Source organism: Theropithecus gelada, chromosome 11 (genome assembly GCF_003255815.1).
Source record: "Theropithecus gelada isolate Dixy chromosome 11, Tgel_1.0, whole genome shotgun sequence".
NCBI classification, from domain to species: domain Eukaryota; kingdom Metazoa; phylum Chordata; class Mammalia; order Primates; family Cercopithecidae; genus Theropithecus; species Theropithecus gelada.
The window spans coordinates 91,905,005-91,927,191 of NC_037679.1; the positions used below are offsets into that span (position 1 = coordinate 91,905,005).

General features: G+C 51.9%; 1 protein-coding gene across 2 annotated transcripts in view; it reads right to left on the reverse strand.

Annotated features, from left to right (window-relative positions):
• Window positions 1-22,187, reverse strand: part of GOLGA3 (golgin A3) — a 54,997-nt gene that overhangs the window by 29,819 nt on the left and 2,991 nt on the right. The window contains exons 2-8 of one of the 2 annotated variants that reach the window (XM_025402388.1): window positions 18,137-18,471; window positions 13,963-14,115; window positions 10,924-11,036; window positions 7,635-8,293; window positions 6,969-7,080; window positions 4,929-5,235; window positions 1,500-1,702 (exon numbers count right to left, since the gene is read on the reverse strand). In XM_025402388.1, coding sequence (XP_025258173.1) covers window positions 1,500-1,702; window positions 4,929-5,235; window positions 6,969-7,080; window positions 7,635-8,293; window positions 10,924-11,036; window positions 13,963-14,115; window positions 18,137-18,293 — 1,704 coding nt within the window. In that variant the 5' untranslated portion in view covers window positions 18,294-18,471. Of the gene's footprint in view, window positions 1-1,499; window positions 1,703-4,928; window positions 5,236-6,968; window positions 7,081-7,634; window positions 8,294-10,923; window positions 11,037-13,842; window positions 14,116-18,136; window positions 18,472-22,187 lie in introns of both variants that reach the window. The other variant, XM_025402387.1, reaches the window with a different exon arrangement.

Sequence of the window (22,187 nt, forward strand, 5' to 3'; positions counted from 1 at the left end):
TGTTGTATGTAGAACAAATGCTTTCCATATGGTTCTCTGGCTTAGAAAGCACGTAATAGGTTGAGCGCGGCGGCTCACGCCTGTAATCCCAGCGCTTTGGGAGGCTGAGGCGGGCGGATCACAAGGTCAGGAGTTCGAGACCAGCTTGGCCAATATGGTGAAACTCCATCTCTACTAAAAATACAAAAATTAGCTGGGCGTGGTGGCGGGCACCTGTAATCCCAGCTACTCAGGAGGCTAAGGCAGGAGAATCACTTGAACCCAGGAGACAGAGGTTGCAGTGAGCCGAGATCATACCACTGCACTCCAACCTGGGAGACAGAGCAAGACTCCATCTCAGAAGAAAAAAAAAAGTAACAAAAATTGAAGAAAACTTCTATTGTATATATTCGTAAATCTAGACAAAAAAGGAACATTTGGTGGAATTAGTATTTCACATTCCCCTCTTGAGAAATAAAGTTTTAATAAATATATAATATTTTACCTGGAAAAAAAAATTCCACTGCTAATTAAAAGATAACAGGCCAGGTGCGGTGGCTCGCACCTGTAATCCCAGCACTTTGGGAGGCTGAGGCGGGCATCACTTGAGCCCAGGAGTTCGAGGCCAGCCTGGGCAACATGGCAAAACCGTGTCTCTACAAAAAATACAAAACTTAGCTGGGCATGGTGGCGCATGCCTGTGATCCCAGCTAGTTAGGAGACTGAGGTAGGAGGACCGCTTGAGTCTGAGAGGTTGAGGCTGCAGTGAGCCAAGATCACACCACTGCTCCAGCCTGGGTGACGGAGTGAGACAGTCTCAAAAAAAAACAAAAACAAAAAGACTAAGGCTGACCAAAGGCGCTCTTCAGCATCTCTGACATCATCCTAATTAGGCTAGGTGCTGAGACTCGGATCGAGGTGCACGTGAACCATTTGCCTGTCGGTCCGGGTGTCTCCAGCATGTGGGCCAAGGGGCAGGCCTGGACAGACACACGCTCCCACATATGCGGGACCAAGCTGGACATGGGCTGTGCCCACTAACGAGTGGATGGGAGAGGAAAGTGTTTCCGACAGTATGTAGGAAATGCGAGGGACGCTGGAAAGATGTGGCCCCTGTGTGTCACTGAGGGCTCACACAGCAGAGAAAGGAAAAGCTCCAACCAGGAAGAGAACCCCACTGGCACCACACACCTGTGAGACATCGCAGCAGAGTGGGGAGGCCGGGGTGGGAGGGTCCTGAGACCCAGGCAGATGAGAATTTACAGGTATGCACCACCGTGCCCAGCAAGACAGGCTTTGGAATTGAAAATGCTGGCAGAGGCTGCTGTGGGTCTCCCATGTCAGAAGGTTGTGGGGGGGCCCACGGGACACATCCTACATGGGACACAGGGTGTGCTAGACAGCAGATTAAAAACAAAAACGTCTGTGAACTCTAAAAACAGAAAAATCTTTGGAAAAAGCACCGTTCTACGCGAAGACAAGAAGCGTGACCTGCCCTGGAAGGTAGACGGGGGCCGTACCTGGATGTGAGCCATCTCACCCTGCAGCCTGACGCGGGCCTCCTGGGCCAGGGCGAGCTGCTGCTGGTACCACTGCCGGACACTCTGCAGGGACGAGATCTCTGCCTGTGACGCCTTCAGCCTGCTGGTCAGCGTCGCCCGCTCCAGCTGCACCTGCTGAAGCTGGCTCTGCAAAGCTGTCATCTGCTGCCGCAGGTCGTGCACTGAAATGGGGCAAGCACAGCAGCTCAGGCCAGTGACAGCCAACGGGGGAGTCCGCAGCTCCGCGCGTGCGGGAACAAGGCGGGACTCTCAGCGGAGACCAAATAAGATCAGTTCTGGTTATTCCCAGTGGCTGACTCCATGAAGCCGCCGTGAACACGGCACTAGTGGACGCTGACAGACGCTGCTCCTGGGAGAAATGCAGGGTGAGGTTCCTGCAGGCCTCTGCTCAAGCATCTTCACCAGTTCATCGATACATAACCTGCGTTCTGCGTCTCCATTTAAGACACCTATTCAATACATAGCGTCCACTCATTCACAATGAGCTCACAGCCAACAGCAACTTGGCCAACAAGCCCGAGCAGAGCTTCTCTAGGAAATAATGATGGCCGGGCATGGCGGATCAGGGGACATGGGGGTACAGGGGGCATGGGGGTGCATGCCCAGGAGATCCAGACCAGCCTGGGCAACACAGCAAGATCCTCCGCTCAAAACAAAATTAGCCAGGCGGGGCGACATGCACCTGTGGTCCCAGCTACTTGGGAGGCTGAGGCGGGCAGATCCCATGAGCCCAGGAGTTCAAGGCTGCAGTGAGCCACAACTGCCCCACTGCACTCCAGCCTGGGCAACGGAGCAACCCATCTCAAAGACAAATGAATTTTTAAAGACAAAAATAAAATTTAAAAAAACAGAAACAGGATAAATTTTTAAAAAATAAATCAAAAGAAAAAAATGAAGTACATCTCCACAGAACACCTCACATCCTCTCTGCGTTTAAAAACACTAGACAGTGTTGGCCTGGCACGGTGGCTCACACCTGTAATCCCAGCGCTCTGGGAGGCCGAGGCAGGTGGATCACCTGAAGTTGGGAGTTTGAGACCAGCCTGGTCAACATGGAGAAACCCTGTCTCTACTAAAAATACAAAATTAGCTGGGCGTGGTGGCACGTGCCTGTAATACCAGCTACTAGGGAGGCTAAGGCAGGAGAATCGCTTAAACCTGGGAAGTGGAGGTTGCGGTGAGCCAAGATCACACCACTGCACTCCAGCCTGGGCAACAAGAGTGAAACTCTGTCTCAAAAGCAAAACAAAACAACAACAATAACAATAAAAAAAAAACATTAGTGTTTGGGGCCATCTTAAAGTGCAAAATTATCCCCAAAAGAAATAAAACATGGCCCTGGAAAGAACTCCTCCGGCTCGGGCTGAGCACGAAGGCAGGCAGAGCATCTTCTCCTCCTCAGCGGGCGCCTAGGATGACTCACATACTCTGCTGCTCCACACATGTCCATGAATACTGAGCTTGGGGTTCAAACAAATTTAATCAAGTCGGCAAATTCACACTTATGAAATCTGTGAAAATTGTCGTGGACGCCGAGGCTCTCGTCTTTGACCCAACGATGTCTACCAGCCATCAACAAACAGCAAGGGTATCTGTCGCCCCCCGGTCAGGACTGGGCAGCCTCACCACAGTTCAGGCTGGTTTTGCTACCCCCCGATTACTGGTCAAGTGAAGCGTGGCAACCCACAGGGCCCCAAACTACTTTAGTGTTGAGAACTTTTTGGGTTTCATAGTTTTTCTGAAGGGACTGGGTATCACGAAATGCTCGACTAAAATATTAAAGCGGTTACAGGAGTACTACTGCCTCTCAGCTGGCTTTCTCTTTCTTGTATTGGAACGCAGCCTCTGTGACGCCAGCTTGTCACCCTCCTCTGTGTCATCAGATCCAAGACCCAGTCTCACAGCCTCATGGGCGAACTGGCTGACGTGGAGTCAGCCCTCCCGGTGGCTGCACCAACGCCCCCTCGCTCAGGCGATCCCAAGTCCTGAGAGATGAGGCCACCAAGCAGTCTCCCTGGGAGGACTCTGGACCCAGGTCACTCCACAGTCCCCCAGGCTTTGGTCTTCAACCTTCTGACCCTGCTTCGCCCTCTCCTTCTCGCTCCTGTCCACGCCTGCTCTGAGCAGGTCAACCAGAGTCTTCTCCGTGCCTGCTGGGCACTGGAGTGTGGGCTCTGGGACTGGCCCAGACGGGGACTGAGGGGGCAGAATGCGTGCTGCCAAGCCACAGGGAAGCCCGCCGCGGTTCCCGTGGTCCACTGTCCTACTTGTACTCGCTGGGCGAGCCCTACAGGGAGGCAGCTGGACCGACACGCTGCATCCAGGGAGAAAAGGTTGCCAGACGGACAGTCAAGGAGCTGTTCTTGAATATCTTTTTTTTTTTTTTTTTTTTGAGACAGAGTCTGGCTCTGTCGCCCAGGCTGGAGTGCAGTGGCGCGATCTTGGCTCACTGCAAGCTCCACCTCCCGGGTTCACACCATTCTCCTGCCTCAGCCTCCTGAGTAGCTGGGACTACGGGCGCCCGCCACAGCGCTTGGCTAATTTTTTGTATTTTTAGTAGAGACGGGGTTTCACCGTGTTAGCCAGGATGGTCTCGATCTCCTGACCTTGTGATCCGCCCGCCTCGGCCTCCCAAAGTGCTGGGATTACAGGCGTGAGCCACCGCGCCCAGCCTGTTCTTGAATATTTTAAATGGAATCTGCAATTCTGTGGAATAAGTGAGCAGCTCTACACCCCCGAAATACCACTGGACTTTTGAGGCAGGATGCGTGTAAATGATCACCGCAGACAGTCCAGGGTCCAAGGTCGATCTCCAAGACCTAATTCATTCCCCTGGATGTGCACACAAAAATGTACACAATTCCACAAGTTCAACTAAAAATTGTATTTCCTTTAGAAAAGTGGCCTCCTTATGTGTAAATTATAAACCAGTGCAACCCCCACAGGTATAGTCACAAGCCAACAGAGCTGTCAGCACCAGCCCCAGCTCGCTGGGCGCCTGCCTGGATCGGGGGCTGGGGAAGGAGGAGGACGTGGCAGCGTGGTAGGGACCAGTCAGGGGAGGAGGAGGAGGTGTGCCGGGGACCAGTTGAGGAAGAAGGAGGGCGGTGGCGGGGAAGGAGAAGGACATGGCCAGGGACCAGTAGAGGAAGGAGGATGGCGCGGCAGGGACCAGTCGGGGAAGGAGGCGGCCACAGTGGGAACCAGTCAGTCAAGGAAGACGGCATGGCCAGGGAAGGAGGGCGTGGCCAAGGAGGGCATGGCTAGGGAAGGAGGAGGGTGTGGTGGGGACCAGTAGAGGAAGGAGGAGGGTGTGGCGAGGAAGGAGGAGGGCGCAGCAGGGACCAGTCAGGGAAGGAGGAGGGCATGGCCAGGGCCTGGCCTCACCTGTGTTGTCCTTGCTGAGCATGCTCTTTTGCATGTCCTCCACTTTGGCCACGAGCCTCTGGTACTGCTCCTCGGCCACCTGCAAGTCGTTGTTGGACGATGCCAGGCTGGCATTTTTTGCCTCCAGCATGTTCTGCAGGTCGGTCATGGCTCGCTCCAGGTCCCAGCACGACTGCTTCAAAGTGTCCACCTCCGAGCTGAGCGAATCCTGCCGCTGCTGGCTGCTGTGGCTGCACTCCACCTGCGCCTGCAGCTTCGTGCTGAGGGCGGCCAGCTGGGCCTGTAGCTCAGCCTTCTCTTTAAGTGCCTGAAAAGATCCCAACAACCACAATGACTTTCAGAAAACGAGTCACTTCCGTCCAGTGTATTAACAGGAACACAACTGGCGAGTCAGTCAGGGCCTGACGGGGGACCCTGAGACCCCCAGGTGCTCTCCCAGGGCCTGACAGGGGACCCTGCCCCGAGACCCCAGGCACTCTCCCAGCACAGCCATCCCAGAAGAAGGCGACTTTCCAAACAGGCCCAGGACGCACACGGAGCTGCACTAGTTTTGGGCCCAACTGCACCTGCACAGGGCAGCGCTCGGGCAGCGCTGGGGAAGCACCCTTCTCCTGCGAGGACACGGGAAACGTGTTCAAAACACCAAACGTGCACATGGGCATGCCAGATATGGCATGGATATGGCACGCGCACACAGAATGCCAGACGTGTAGAGGGACCCCTGAGAGATTAACAGTGGATTCGGATCTGGGGGGAAATGGGCAAAAAACACAGGCAAGGAAAGGTGGCTGCTTCCTAAGTGTGGCTCTAGGGGCTCCAGCCAGGGCCACGGGACACAGCACAGTCCTGAGTGACCACGGCAATGCTGTGTGGCCCCACGAGCAGCAGAGAATTGCCAGCGAAAATCACCCCACCACCGACCCCAACCGGCCCCCACCGGCCCCCACCGGCCCCCACACTAAGGCCTACGGGGAGGGATCCAGTTCACACATCACCAAGACAACAAACACCCAAAGCAATTGAGGAAACACAAACTCAAGGATACCCTAGAGCAAGGGGCCAGCAACCACCACACCTGAAACAACCCTCACGATCGTGGTGTGGATGCAACCGAAGCACCGATCAGTGACCCCAGGAGGATAAGAAGACAAAGTGCAGTGAGAGCAAGCCACCCTTCGAGAGAGTGGCTACACAGAGGAAGGGAAACGCGTCCAGCGACGGGAGGCTCACGCTGTAACGCTGGAGAAGTGACGACTGTACAACCAGAATTAGCCTCAAAACAGCCGAAATCACCTTTTCCGTAGACACAGCTTTAGGAGGTTTGTGTCCAAGGACCATGTTGTACAAGAACACCATCTTCAGCATGAGATGTGCATTTAGCAAGGCAAGCTCCCGGCGCGGTGAGCAGCTACGGCCCTGCTCGGTGGCCCCGTTCGCTGCAGGAGGCCCCCTCAGCCCTGTCACCTCAGGGCCTGGGTGCATTCTCACACTTCCACAACAGAAGCAGACAGCTGACCCCCACTGAACAGATTTACTCAACTGTCGACAGATGGTAAATACCTAGCTCTTTGCTATGGGTAAAGTGCATACAACAAAATGACAAAGGAGAGCTGAAAAAGGGATGGAAAATGATGTTTCTGGCACAAGCTAACCAAAGCCAGCGTGTGTGGCTTTTTCTGCTATAGCAAAACTAGTATCAGAAAAAGCAGAAAGCACTACAAAGAAAAAAGGTTCACCGTGCCAAAAAAAGGTGCAACCCACCAAGAGAATTTAACTCTTAAGGCCTGTGAGACACCTAACATCTAGGAAATACTCTGGTGAGATGTAGGGAGAAACGGACCCACGCCTGATGAGGCAGAAAACTCACACCTCTTTCTAAGGCTGACAATAGACAAAAAACGTAAAGATGCAGAACACTCGGCTGCCACACACGCTGCGGCGGCTGATTCCCAACCACATCCTGAAACCTCGAACCCAGCAGAGGAGCCACACGTGCTTTCCGACTTCGCCGCACGCCAAGACGTCAAGAGCGTCCGTTACCTGACTCGCCTCCAGTGACAAGGCTTCCAGCTGTCCTTCGAGTCGCATTTTCTCTTTGAGCACCTGCAGCATCTCCTCCTGGGTTTCTGCTGCAGAGCTCTCCAAGGACACGCTGGGGACAAAAGCACGGGTCAGGCCTGTGCGAGCCAGAGCCATCCTGATTTTCCTTCATATTCCTCCATGTTCTCCAAATTCCACGCACCTCTGCTGCTCTCTCCCAATCTTTTTAAATTAAGTAGAGAGCTAAGGCTTGCATGAATGCACGGATGAACATTCCTGCCAACAGTTGGCACCTCACAACGCGGGAACTGTTAGGAAACGTGAGACGGGCATCGTGCAGCTTAGTGACAAGTCTATGCAAACAGGAGAGTGGATATTTTAATAACACAGACGACTGCTTAAAAAGCAGCAGACTTGGTATGAATGAAATGTTCATGTCAAGACTAAGGACAGAATCAGGAAGAAAAGCTGTGTATCCCCTGTTCCAGTGTGGAGAGTCCTGGGTTGGGGAAGCAACATCTAAGGTCAGGCCCTCTGCCTGCCCCGCCCACCTCTGCTATGGCCCCACCGACCCCTGCCCGCCCCGCCCCCTCTGTCGGCCCCTCCCACCTCTGCTATCGCCCCACCCACCTCCACCCACCCCGCCCACCTCTGCTGTCCCCCCACCTGCTGCAGATGCTGTCTCTCCGACTCCGCACCTCCCCGTTGACCTCCTGCCGCTGGTCTTGGTGCTCAGCGGCTGCAGCCTGGAGGACGTCCTTAATCGAGGGGAACTGGCCCAGCGTATCCGCAGGAATCTCCTGGCCGTTGACCATATAGGGGGTGTCCTGCGTGCCCACCGTCTTCGACAGAACGCCATAGGTCCCTCGGGTGGAGGCGCTGCTGTACGATGAGCTGTCGCTGTCATTTCCATCCACCTCAGACACACTGTCTCCAGCCAGGGAGGCGTTCTCCAGACGGTCTTCAGTGTCGGGGGACAGGCTGATCTCAGACACAACGGACGCTGCGCTGCTTCTGTTCTGCTTCAGGGAACCCTTGGTAGAATCGGGAACCGGAACATTTCCCCCGGAATTCCCAGCATTTGAATCTTCAGTTCTGTAATCGGCCAGAGACCGGATTTTGCTTGATTTGGAACTTTTTTTCTCCTTAGGGTGTGCCGGAAGCCCCAAGCTGCCCACCTTAGGCCCCCGAGGGACACTGGTGCGCAGGAAGGAATATTCTTTTGTCATAGCCACGGTGCTGGCCCTTGGCAAGTTTTCTGGGTTTAACATGAGCTCAGGATCAAGCGTGCTAGAAAGTCTCGTTTTGGTTGCAGGTTGACTGGACTGAGAAGAAAACAAAAGTACAAAAATTACATTTAAAATCCACAAGCAGCATTCTTAAAATTGCCATTCAGAACGGTGGCACCGATTATACTCCCTCCACTGACAATCAGAGAGCACCACCTCCCCAGGCCCTCACCACACAGGGTGCGGCCAGGCCTCCAATCCTCAGTGGTCTCACTGCTGCAAGGCCCCACTCGAGTGACCAGCACGACCACCCCTGGTCTGAAGCACACTCTTCAGTGAATGACTTCAACACGTTTAAAACAAAACAGCAAGAACCTCCTCATCAGACTCCTCAACAAAACTTTCCCGGCTACTCTCCAGTTTTTTTTTTTTAATACACATAGAAACTTCCTTCAAGGCCGGGCGCGGTGGCTTACACCTGTAATCCCAACACTCTGGGAGGCTGAGGTGGGCAAATCATTTGAGGTCAGGAGTTCAAGACCAGGCTGGCCAACATGGTGAAACCCCCGTCTCTACTAAAAATACAAAAACATGAGTCAGGCATGGTGCTGGGCACCTGTAATCTTGGCTACTCAGGAGGCTGAGACACGAGAATCACTGGAACCCGGGAGGTGGAGGTTGCAGTGAACCAAGATCGCTCCAGCCTGGGCAACAGAGTGAGACTCCGTCTCTCAAAAAAAAAAAAAAAAAATTAGCTGGGTAGGGTGGCACATGCTTTTAATCCCAGCTACTCAGGAGGCTGAGGCAGGCGAATCGCTTGAACCCGGGAGGCAGAGGTTGCAGTGGGCCAAGATCACACCACTACACTCCTGCTTGGGTGACAAAGCGAGATTCTGTCTCAAAATACACATATATATTTTTTTCTTTTTTTCTTTTAACTGCTCATTGACAATGCACCTGGTCACCTAAACTCTGATGGGAGATGTACAAGGAGGTGAATGTTGCTTTCATGCCTGCGAGCTCAACATCCATTGTGAGCCCATGGATCAAGGACTAGTTTTGACTTTCAAGTCTTATTACTTAAGAAATACCTTTGTAGGCCGGGCGCGGTGGCTCAAGCCTGTAATCCCAGCACTTTGGGAGGCCGAGACGGGCGGATCACGAGGTCAGGAGATCGAGACCATCCTGGCTAACACGGTGAAACCCCGTCTCTACTAAAAAGTACAAAAAACTAGCCGGGCGAGGTGGTGAGCGCCTGTAGTCCCAGCTACTCGGGAGGCTGAGGCAGGAGAATGGCGTAAACCCGGGAGCGGAGCTTGCAGTGAGCAGAGATCCGGCCACTGCACTCCAGCCTGGGTGACAGAGCGAGACTCCGTCTCAAAAAAAAAAAAAAAAAAAGAAATACCTTTGTAAGGGTACAACTGCCATAGTCATAGTGATTCCTCTCACGGATCTGGGCAAAGTAAACTGAAAACCTTCTGGAAAGGATTCACCATTCTAGATGCCATTAAGAACATTCATGATTCATGGCTGGAGGGGTCAAAATATCAACATTAACAGGAGTGTGGAAGAAGCTGATTTCTACCCTCATAGACGACTTTGAGGGGCTCCACACTTCTGTGGAGAACCTGACTGCAGATGTGGTGGAAACAGCAAGAGAACTAGAATTAGAAGTGGAGCCTGAAGATGTGATTGAATTGCTGCAATCTCGCAATAAAACTTGAAAGGGAGGGCTGGGCGCGGTAGCTCACGCCTGTAATCTCAACACTTTGGGAGGCCAAGACCAGCGGATCATGAGATCAGGAGATCGAGACTATCCTGGCTGACACGGTGAAACCCCGTCTCTACTAAAAATACCAAAAACATTAGCCGGGCGTGGTAGCGGGCGCCTGTAGTCCCAGCTACTCGGGAGGCTGAGGCAGGAGAATCGCGTGAACCCGGGAGGCGGAGCTTGCAGTGAGCCAAGACGGCGCCACTGCCTGGGCGACAGAGCAAGACTCCATCTCAAAAAAAAAAAAAAACTTGAATGGGTAAAATCCTATCAAACAGCACTGCATGTTACAGAGACATCTTTTGTAAGAGAGTGAATCACCATGGCAAACTTTACTGCGGTTTGAAGAAATTCCTACAGCCCAATCTTCAGCAACCACCACCCTGATCAGTCAGGAGCCATCCAACTTGACGCAAGATCCTCCAACAGCACAGAGATTACACTTGCTGAAGGCTCAGATGATCGTTAGCATTTTTTAGTAATAAAGCATTTTCAAATTAATGTGGGTACATCCGTTTTATTTAGACACAGTGCTACCGCACACTTAGTAAACTACAGAAGCGTATACACATAACTTCTTTATGCTCTAGGAAACCAAAACCATGTAGGACTTGCTCTATTGCAATGTTTACATTTTTGTGGTGGTCCGGAACTGAACCCACAGTGTCTCTGAGGTCACCTGTGTTTGCTTTCTTTGCTTTTCAATTGGCAGATTTAGAAATAAAATGTGCTTGTTGCAAAAGAAGCAGGACCAGGCAGGGGGCACAAGCCAGGCTCCTGTGGAGTCCCCCCAGAGGTGGGACCCACACGACAGGAGCAGAGTCAACCGCTGCAGAGGCCCCTGAGCCCATGGCAGCTCAGAGAAGCCAATGGCAGGTCCCAGGGTTATGTGGGACCAACAGCTGTCTCTAGGGCAGGAAGCTTTCCATGAGCTTGTTCGGGAGAGGGAACTCACCCTCTCCTGCTGGCGCTTCACCCTGTACTGTTTGAGCTGCTCTTCCAGCCACTTCCGAGCCTGAAGTCGGACCTGCTCCTCCTTCTCCAGTGGCAGGGAAGAATCTGTAGAGCCTGCAGTGGGAAAATGGCCATTTGGAAACTCATCAAATACCAGGATGCAAAACAATCAGGCACAAGAACTTGGTCGTTTTGTACTTAATTACCCATATATTTTACACCTAAACAATGCAGAGCCATCTTGTTTGGAAGGACAATTTCTAGATCAAGAGAGAACTGTGAGCCCCTGACACTGACCACAGGCGGGAACCACCTCACAGGAGACACACTGGCCAGGCACTGGGTCTGTGATCCCATGACGAGTACACCCCGCCTGGGGGCATCCCCTGGTAAAACAGGAAACCACAGCAAGTGACTTTTTTTTTTTTTTGAGACAGAGTCTCGCTCTGTCTCCCAGGCTGGAATGCAGTGGTGTGATCTCGGCTCACTGCAAGCTCCACCTCCCGGGTTCAAGCAATTCGCCTGCCTCAGCCTCCCGAGTAGCTGGGATTACAGGCGCCCACCACCACGCCCGGCTAATTTTTTGTATTTTTAGTAGAGATGGGGTTTCACCGTGTTCGCCAGGATGGTCTCGGTCTCCTGACCTCATGATCCGCCCACCTCAGCCTCCCAGAGTGCTGGGATTACAGGCGTGAGCCACTGCACCCGGCCTTTTTTTTTTTTTTTGAGACGGAGTTTCGCTCTTGCTGCCCAGGCTGGAGTGCAGTGGTGTGATCTTGGTTTACTGCAACCTCTGCCTCCTGGGTTCAAACGATTCTCCTGCCTTAGCCTCCTGAGTAGACAGGATTACAGGCATGCAACACTACACCTGACTAATTTTGTATTTTAGTAGAGATGGGGGTTTCTCCATGTTGGCCAGGCTGGTCTCGAACTCCTGACCTCAGGTGATCCGCCCGCCTCAGCCTCTCAAAGTGCTGGGATTACAGGCGTGAGCTGCCGCGCCTGGCAGCAAGTGCCTTTTAACAACAGAAAGAACTGGGTTCAAAGCTGGAGCCGTGCCGAGCACTCTGAGGCAGGCTCAGCTCTCACCACGCTGCAACTTCCCCTGGCTTCACAGCAGGTTCTCCTGACCCCGCTGGGAGGAGCACGTGAAAAGCCGGCACTGTGGAATTACAGGCGGTACCCAGCCACAGGAGCTCAGCCGCCGCTGGGTCACGAGACCCCGCGTGCATTTCCTTGCGCAGTTACATTTGGGGTCCGCTTTGACGCACAGCTCATCTCAGCTCCTACAGTCACAAGCCACGTTACGAAAAGGCTCTGGCGGTACTCAAACGGCTGAAGCCTGGCGCCAGGCCTCACTGCAGAGTAAATGCTGCACAGGCTCTGCCCTCCAGGGCTGGAAGCAGGTTACCTCAGTCTCCAGACAGACGAGACTCTAATCCGAGGTCATGCTCCGGGACAGGAGGGGAAAATTATAACGTGTTAGCCAAAACCAGAATTTAAAATATCTAAAACCCAGACCGTTCATTTTGGGTGATAAAAGGGGTGCATGGTGCGTGCCAACGTGTTACAGTTACAAACCCAGGGCTCCACTTCCCAGGGCTGAGTGTGTGGCCCTTGTCCTTCCTAAGCTAACAGCAGACATGGCCCGATGGCCTGGGTGCCGACCAGAGAAGGGAAGCATAATCACGCAGCAACACTTTACACACGGCACCCTCCTTACATGTGGATGCTGAGGAGATGAGCAGCTACTGTCCTAAATAATCCCTAAAATCTGAGTAGTCACCAAGAATTTCACTGTAAATGTACCATTATTAGTTTATACATTTTATCACTGAAAAGATCTCTAGTCCTTTTCACGAGGCAAAGTGGTCCAGATGGCTAGACCGTAAGTGGCAAACGCAGGTCTACGGCCATCAGACAGATATTTATACAAGTTGGTAAAATGAGCAGGGTTTCAACCAAACACTGATGCAGGAGACAGGCTCAGAGCCAGGCGCCAGCAGGAACAGGTGACCGGGGCATCCCACAAAGGCGTGCACGCAGACCCAGCACTGCTGTCACACGGGCACCTGGGCCAGAGCTCACACATCTGTAACTTTAGGACCCCAAAAGTAAATAAACTAAGTTGAAAAAAATCAGGAATCTAGACTTTTTTACATGCTACTTCTCAACTTAAACGCTGGCAATGAGTTTTCAGAATTGTTTCAAATAAACACATCTGAAATGCAGTTTGATTTCAGTAATTTGGGGGGTTTTGTTGTTTTTATTTAGTTTTAAGAAATTTTTAAAAAGATACTGCAGGCCAGGCACAGTGGCTCACGCCTATAATCCCAGCATTTTGGGAGGCCAAGGTATGACGATCACTTGAGCCCAGGACTTCAAGACCAGCCTGGGCAACATGGTGAGACCCTATTTCTATAAAAAAAAAAAAAAAAAAATTAAGATTACTCGGGTGTGGTGGCGTGCACCTGTTGTCCCAGCTACTTGACGACAGAGGCAGGAAGATACCTTGAGCCTGGGAGGCAGAGGCTGCAGTGAGCTCTGACTGTGCCACTGGACTCCAGCCTGGGCAACAGAGTAAGATCCTGACTCTAATTAAAAGAACAAAACAGGCTGGATGCCCACGGTCTGCTTACCAAGCACCTGGGTGACACAGGACATGCAGGCCGGCCTTTAACGCAACAGCGTCAGCACCGCTGCCAGTCAGACCGTAGCAGAGCCTGGACTCCAACTGCATCTTCACTCTCTAATGTGAAGCTCTCTTTGCTAAACGCACAGCCCTGCATGGGACTTGGATGGCACACGGCAGGCACAGGCACACAACGGCTCAGACAGCAAGTGCGCAGGGCACCTGCTCCCAAGGGGCTGAGCGACACGAACATGGAGGGTGGGAAAAGCGGCGGGAATGGATGCTTACACAGTTGCGTTTCTTGCATAGGAAGACTGAGTCTGAGAGACTGCAAAGCTTCTTTTCTAACACTGCCCTCAGCACTAGTTCCCTGAGCCTTCCTTAGGTTGTCATGGAAACCAGCCACACCTGGAGAGGCATCAGGGCCCACTGGGCTTGTGGTGGGGTCGAGAGATGACGGAGGGTCTGGCGAGGGTGGCATTGGCCCATTCTGACAGAGGCCTCCCTGGCCAGGTCCATCCGGGCTTTCTCCTTCCGTGGAAGCTCTGTTTACCTCAGCACCTGGAAAGACAGAGTACGCTGGACCACCGTGGATTTAACAACAAGTGATGTCGCTTTTCAGACACGCAGCTGGAGTAGGAGAGAAGAGGATCCAGACTCATGAGCACAGTACCTTCTCACCCCACAAAGGCGTTCACTCTGAGAAGAGCAGCCCATGGGCCCCGTCCCACAGGCGGGGTGGCCAGGATAAGGCCCACAGCCCCGCTGGTGTCATGTCCTCCCTGTAAGGTGAACTCGCCCTCCACGCCTCCACTCTGGCTGTAGAATTTATGTAGTAACGACAGTAACATTTCCTCTTTTTATTTTTATTTTTTGAGATGGAGTCTCGCTCTAGTGCCCAGGCTGGAGTGCAGTGGCACAATCTCAGCTCACTGCAAGCTCCACCCACCGGATTCAAGCGATTCTCCTGCCTCAGCCTCTGGAGGAGCTGGGATTACAGGCACCCACTACCACATCCGGCTAATTTTTGGTCTTTTTAGTAGAGACGGGGTTTCACCATGTTGGCCAGGCTGGTCTCAAACTCCTGACCTCAAGTGACCCGCTCACCCGCCTCGGCCTCCTGGAATGCTGGGATTACAGGCGTGAGCCACTGCACCTAGCCAATGTTTCCTTTCCATTTAAGTAAAACCAGTAAGAAATCTTATGAAAGTCGACTGTTTAAAACAAGCAAAAACCACAAACGCTTAAAACACAGCTGACAATCTTTCTAGCAGGCACTGAGAACAGCAGTGATAATCAGAGTCACACAGCCTCACATTTACAAAGGCTGATTCTGGAGTCATTTCAAAGCCTAAGCCTATCCTCCAAGGCGAGGACCCTACGGCAAAGAGGTGGATTATATCATCAGAACACCACCCGCGAAGCAGAGACAAGCCAGAACTGTGCTTCTGCTCGAACACTGCCTGCTGGGTAAAGGCCTGGGTTGAACCAGTGACAATTCTATACCCACGTGTTACCTCAGTTCACCCACTAACATGATTATATATAAATTACCCACAACACAAACTAAAACGTATTTCCTCATCAAACAGAAAAAAGAAAGACTTCTTTCAATGAAGTGATTTTCAGTCTTTTCCCTGCCCCCAACTGCTGACTGGCGGGTGGGTCAGTTCAAAGAACCAAGACATGTGAGGGGGAAGGGAGGGTCCTCAGGGGGTTCTGGCCCTGGTTCCAGTGGCTCTCGAGGCCTGGCAACACCCCTGCCTCTCACAGCGGTTGGCATTCCTCGGATCCCATGTGCATGCAGTAGAGTAAATTCGCTTTTTGCTCAGGCAAATTAAAAATGGGTTTCTTTCACTTGCAAATGTGAGTCCAAACACAGCTACTTACTGTCATGCCTCCTGAAAGAAAAACCAGAGTAAAAGCAGGGGTGCCACAGACAGGAAGCCAGAGCAAGGGGACCCCGCCAACGCACTGAGACGCCTTTCATGCAAACGACCCGGGAGCTCCACTGCTGGGAGAGGGGGAACCTTGCATTTCAGATAAAAGTTAATGGGTTAGGCCAGGCGTGGTGGCTCACACCTGTAATCCCAACACTTTGGAGGCCGATGCAGGTGGATCACTTGAGGTCAGGAGTTCAAGACCAGCCTGGCCAACATGGTGAAACCCTCATCTCGACTAAAAAGACAAAAATTAGGCCGGGCGCGGTGGCTCAAGCCTGTAATCCCAGCACTTTGGGAGGCCGAGACGGGCGGATCACGAGGTCAGGAGATCGAGACCATCCTGGCCGACACGGTGAAACCCCGTCTCTACTAAAAAATACAGAAAACTAGCCGGGTGAGGTGGCGGGCGCCTGTAGTCCCAGCTACTCTGGAGGCTGAGACAGGAGAATGGCGTGAACCCGGGAGGCGGAGCTTGCAGTGAGCTGAGATCCGGCCACTGCACTCCAGCCTGGGGGGCAGAGCGAGACTCCGTCTCAAAAAAAAAAAAAAGACAAAAATTAGCCACGCACGGTGGCACGCATCTGTAATCCCAGCTACTTGGGAGGCTAAAGCAGGAGAATCACTTGAACTCGGGAGGTGGAGGTTGCAGTGAGCCAAGATCGCGACACTGCACTCCAGCCTTGGCGACAGAGCAAGACTCTGTCTCAAAAAAACAAAAAACAACAAAAAAAGAGGTTGGCCACATGCAGTGGCTCTCGCCTATAATCCCAGCACTTTGGGAGGTGAAGGTGGGAGGATAACTTGAGGCCAGGAATTCAAGACCAGCCTGGGCAACGGCAAGACTGTCTCTATAAAAAGTTTTTAAAATGAGCCAGGCAACTGGGCACAGGGGCTCACACCTGCAATCCCAGCACTTTGGGAGGCCGAAGCGAATGGATCACCAGAGATCGGGAGTTCGAGACCAGCCTGATCAACATGGAAACTCCATCTCTACTAAAAATACAAAATTAGCTGGGTATGGTGGCACATGCCTGTAATCCCAGCTATTCGGGAGGCTGAGGCAGAAGAATCGCTTGAATCTGGGAGGCAGAGGTTGCGACGAGCTGAGATCGCACCACCGCACTAAGCCTGGGAGACGAGCAAAACTCTGTCTCAAAAAAAAAGAAAAATCAGCCAGGCGTGCTGACACGCATCTGTAGTCACAGCTACCCCAGAGACCAAGGCAGGAGGATTGCTTACGCCCAGGGGCTCATGGCTGCAGTGAGCTATGATTACACCACTGCACTTCAGCCTGCTCAATGGAGCAACACCCTGACTCTAAAAACAGTAATAAAATTTTTGAAACAGAAAAATGAAGAGGTAGAGGCTGCAATTAATCAAGCATCTTGCTCAAGGGCACAATGCTCCCGAGTGGCAGATCTAACAGCAGGTTCCATGGCTGTGGGTTTCAGAGCCCCTGACCTTGGGCCTCCAAGCTGTTATCTGCCTCACCTGATGTTTTCGTAGCAAGGACCAGCGAAGCCATCCTAAGTGCCTGAGTATCATTTTACAGGAATTAGACTGTGATTTCTGATAGTAAATTAGCACATCTATAGTCTACTGTTTTAAAGCACTGAACCTCCTGGCCAGAAAGAGGCAGGGGAACTGAGTGAATAACTAACTCACCCTTTCCCTCTGACACGTGCATAGCCCCGGGGGGCTAACATAAAATTGTGCTCAGTAATCCTTAGATCTCTATTGAAATAGTTCTGAATTCTAGCTATTAAAAATTTGGCCACTGACCAATCAAAAAGGCAGAATTTGGCCAGGCACAGTGGCTCACTCCTATAATCCCAGCACTTTGGGAGGCTCAAGTGGGTGGATCACTTAAGATCAGGAGTTCGAGACCAGCCTGACCAACATGGTGAAACCCCGTCTCTACTAAAAATACAAAAAACAGCTGGGCGTGGTGGTGGGCGCCTATAGTCCCAGCTACTTCAGGAGGCTGAAGCAGGAGAATCACTTGAACCCGGGAGGTGGAGGTTGCAGTGAGCTGAGATTGTGCCACTGCACTCCAGCCTTGGCAACAGGACGCTGTGTCACACACACACAAAAAAGGGGCTGGGGACGGTGGCTCACGCCTGTAATCCCAGCACTCTGGGAGGCTGAGGTGGGTGGATCACCTGAGGTTGGGAGTTCGCGACCAGCCTGACCAACATGGAAAAACCCTAATAGAAATACAAAAAACAGCCGGGGGTGGTGGCGGCGCCTGTAATCCCAGCTACTCGGGAGGCTGAGGCAGAAGAATCGCTTGAACCCAGGAGGTGGAGGTTGCTGTGAGCCGAGATCTCGCCACTGCACTCTAGCCTGGGCAACAAGAGTGAAACTCCATCTCAAAAAAAAAAAAAAAAAAAGGGTAGAATTCTGGGCAGGGAACACGACAAAGACCCAGAGATCCCTTCAGGGAAACACTGCTGCTGCCCCACAGGTGTCAAATGGCGTTCTGTTTAGCAGGAATGTGCCTGATCTAAAGGTGGCATCATTCAGTTACTAAAACATACTCTGAATGAAGTGAAAAGCTCACAGTGGTCTCAACACCACGTCCTCCCTCAACACCACGTCCTCCTGTGACCAGCACACAGAGGAACCTGACAACTTACGCTGGGCTTTGTCCTGCTGGTCAGGTGGCACCAGTGGGTCCTGGTCAGGTGGCACCACTGGGCCCGGGGGCTTCAGGGGGCCCTCGGGGAGAGCCAAGGGGCCACCTTGGGATCTGTCCTCCTGGAGGCCATCCTGCTCGGCTGACGCACCGTCCATGGTCAGGACGACACCAGCTGCACTGACGCCGTGGAGCTACAAGTGAACCTTGGTCAAGCGTGGTTTCTGCCATCAGCAACAGCCAAGAGCCCCTGGGAGGGGCCCCACTGTGTCTCCCATTTTCAGGAGATTGAATGACTCAAATGGCTTGAGGTTAAACCAGCTAATATCATGATACCTGACAGGAGAAAAAGAGAAAAAATGTATTATGAAACTTTTACTCGTCAGATTTCAAGTATCGATTACAAAATTAACATTTGGTTCCCAATTTGCATACGTACAAGAAACAAATACAGACTTTTTCATTCAGCAAATAATCCTGGAGCACCTACAATGTCCTAGGTTTTGTGGCTAAAATGCTGATCCAGCCACACTGGGCCCTTTCCTGAAGGAGCTTAATGTCTGTGTCGGTGCCAACTAAAGAACATTCTACTAGGACAGTGCGGCTTTCTGTCCCAGAGTAGCTGAATTGTGGAGTAGCTGTCACACAGGGCAACTGAGGAACTGAGTTTTAAATTTAAAATTAATTAATTTGGGCCAGGTGTGGTGGCTCACCCATGTAATCCCAGCAATTTGGGAGGCCAAAGCAGGCAGATCACATGAGATCAGGAGTTCAAGACCAGACTGGCCAACATGGTGAAACCCCATCTCTACTAAAAATACAAAAACTAGCTGGGCGTGGTGGTGCACACCTGTAATCCCAGCTACTCGGGAGGCTGAGGCAGGAAAGTCGCTTGAATCTGGGAGGCAGAGTTTGCAGTGAGCCGAGATCATGCCACTGCACTCCAGCCTGGGCAACAGAGTGAGACTCCATCTCAAAAAAAAAACTGGGCCAGATGCAGTGGCTCACACCTACTATCCCAGCACTTTGGGAGGCCGAAGTGGGTGATCACCTGAGGTCAGGAGTGCAGACCAGTCTGGCCAACACAGTGAAGCCCTGTCTCTGCTAAAAATACAAAAAATAGCTGGGTGTGGTGGTGGGCACCTGTAATCCCAGCTAGTTGGGAGGCTGAGGAAGGAGGGTCACTTGAACCTGGGAGGCGGAGGTTGCAGTGGGCCGAGATCGCACCACTGCACTCCAGCCTGGGTGATAGAGGGAGACCCCATCTCAAAAAAAATTTAAAAATTAATATATCAGACTCGCAGGCCTAGGTGTGCTAGGGCTCGCTCCCCTCTCAGCCAGTGGAGTGACTGCCTGAGGCCAAGGCTCCTGCTGGCAGCTCCACCCCTTCAGGTTGGACAGCTCAGATCTGGAGAAACAAAACTTTAAAAAGCAGGTGCCATGGATGTGGTAACTGTATACAGGGGGTACAAGGACACCAGAAAGGTAGCTGCCTTGGAGTGGGGGCACAGAGAGGGCATCTCACAGCAGGGCCCGTTCCCGTCTTTACCTGTAGCTGGGTTAGAGCGCTTTCTCTCTCAGCCCTGCTGGGCTACATTCAGGTGAGCAAAACTTTGTCCAACATTTGACAAGTGATTATCCACCTTGAAATGTGCTGGTGATACTATTAACTCGTTTCCTTATCAACAGGTAAGATGCTAGCACGAGCTTCCATTCATTCTGCAGAAATGTTGGCATTTATTCCTTTAAAATCAGTTTCATATTAACCTACATTATGTTCTGTGTTTAACATTTTTCATGATAAACATTACACAACCTTCGCCTCTAGCTTACAAATCCCACACAGAAGGTACAGACAAGAAGCTCACGTGGGGCTGCGCGCAGTGGTTCACGCCTGTAATCCCAGCACTTTGGGAGGCCAAGGCGGGCAGATCACCTGAGGTCAGGAGTTTGAGACCACCTGGCCAACATGGTGAAACCCCATCTCTACTAAAAATACAAATAACTAGCCAGGTGTGGTGGCAGGTGCCCATAATCCCAGCTACTTGGGAGCCTGAGGCAGAAGAACCACTTGAACCTGGGAGGCAGAGGTTGCAGTGAACCAAGATCACACCATTGCACTCCAGCCTGGGCAACAAGAGTGGAAACTCCGTCTCAAAAAAAAAAAAAAAAAAAAGGGGCCGGGTGCAGTGACTCACGCCCATAATCCCATAACTTTGTGAGGCCAAGGTGGGTGGATCACTGGAGGTCAGAATTTCAAGACCAGCCTAACATGGTGAAACCTCATCTTTACTAAAAATACAAAAATTAGCCAGGCATGGCGGCGTGTGCCTGTAATCCCAACTACTCAGGAGGCTGAGGCAGGAAAATCGCTTGAACCTGGGAGACAAAGGTTGCAGTGAGTCAAAATTGTGCCATTGCACTCCAGCCTGGGAGACAAGTGCAAAACTCCATCTCAAAAAAAAAAAAAGCAGCCCACGTGGCTGGTCCTTGGGAGCACGTGTGCCACTGGCCCCACAGCAGGATGTGCCTGTCTTTCTAGTTTTTACTCTCACTCTATCTGCCCTCTAGACTGGTCACCCGTAAAAGAGGAAACCCACTGGTGGTGGGTGTAACCCAGTCCACTGACGCAGTCAGTAACTCACTGAAGGGCGTGCAGACCTGTATCTGCTCATAACTATAATAATCCACCATTCCTCTCTGCCGCCTTGCATCCTACAGGCCAGAGACAGTTATGAGTTCATAAGAGTGTTGCTCAGAGCATTAAAAGATTACGTATGCTATTAGTATGAAACTAGCAGTAACGGTTTGTAACCAGAAAGCACTGTGAATAGAAATGTGTCATAACATTAGTAACTATAAATCCAGCACAGCTAATCAGGAAACTACTGTAAACAAAGGATCCTAGGAGTCTTGACTCAGGGTGCCTGGCACATATAAATATTTAAAGATTAAAGCAATGTCTGAATCACAGAAGTGAAGGAAGTTACTGAGGCTGGTCAAGAGCTAATCCTGTGTGCAACGAATTCTCAATCTCACTTTTGTGTCTACGACCATCTAGTAACATCTTTCATCCCTGGATTTTGCAGGTGGGTGGGTGATAAAGGGGCCCTAGAGCCTGGGCAGGGATCTGAGCTACACACCTGTCCTTACACACAGCACAGAACCCTCTGAAAATCACTTTCCAGGAAAACCACCGGGACCTCCACCAAGCCTGCCCCTCAGCTACAATCCCAGACATGCCCCAGGAGAGCTGGGGGGCGGGGGGTGTCAGTCGGCCACGCCCACCCGGGAGTGGAGAAGACACCCCCAAAACAAGGGGAGGAGCATCAGCAAACAGGCTTCCCGTTCGACCACAGACGAATTACAAACCGGCACGGGATACACGGGTGGAATGTGGACTCTGCTGTGCCACTGAATATTGGCACCTGCACATCTGGTCCTCCTGAAAACTTCCTAGCAAAAGAAAACTTGTGTTTTGCTTTGGGATGTCTTTGCTTCTGCCTTGCGGGGGTGGGGTGATGATATGGAAACGACCGTGTGTGGCTACGTGTGCAGTCCCTCCTGGCCCCTCAGGTAAAGGGTCTTGTCCATCCCCTCTGCCATCACTGTACCTCACGTGGCCTCCACCACAGCACGTCATGTCTGCCACTGTGTGTGTGCCCATTACATGGCGAGATCCTTGAAGGCAAAGACTCATTCCCCATCTGCCTCCTACCACCTTGAATACTCCCAACTCCTAAAGTGCCAACGCGGATTTAATTTGCCGAATTAAATCTCCAGTTCTGCTGAGTACGTTCCTCGGCTACAAAGCTAATGGTTCCAAAACAAAGTGATCAAGTATTTGAATCCTTGAGTGTCAATACTCCCTTTTAAAATACAGAAAACTCTAAACGATTCCAGCTGAAACATCTGAAAGCTTCAGTTCCAATGAGGGAGTCCAGGGAGTTAGAAACTGGAAGAGCAGCATCACGACCACAGCCCTGGCACCACCACCTGAACAGAAAGGATGGGACAACCAGTAGGACCCGACTCAGTCATTACAGGCAGAA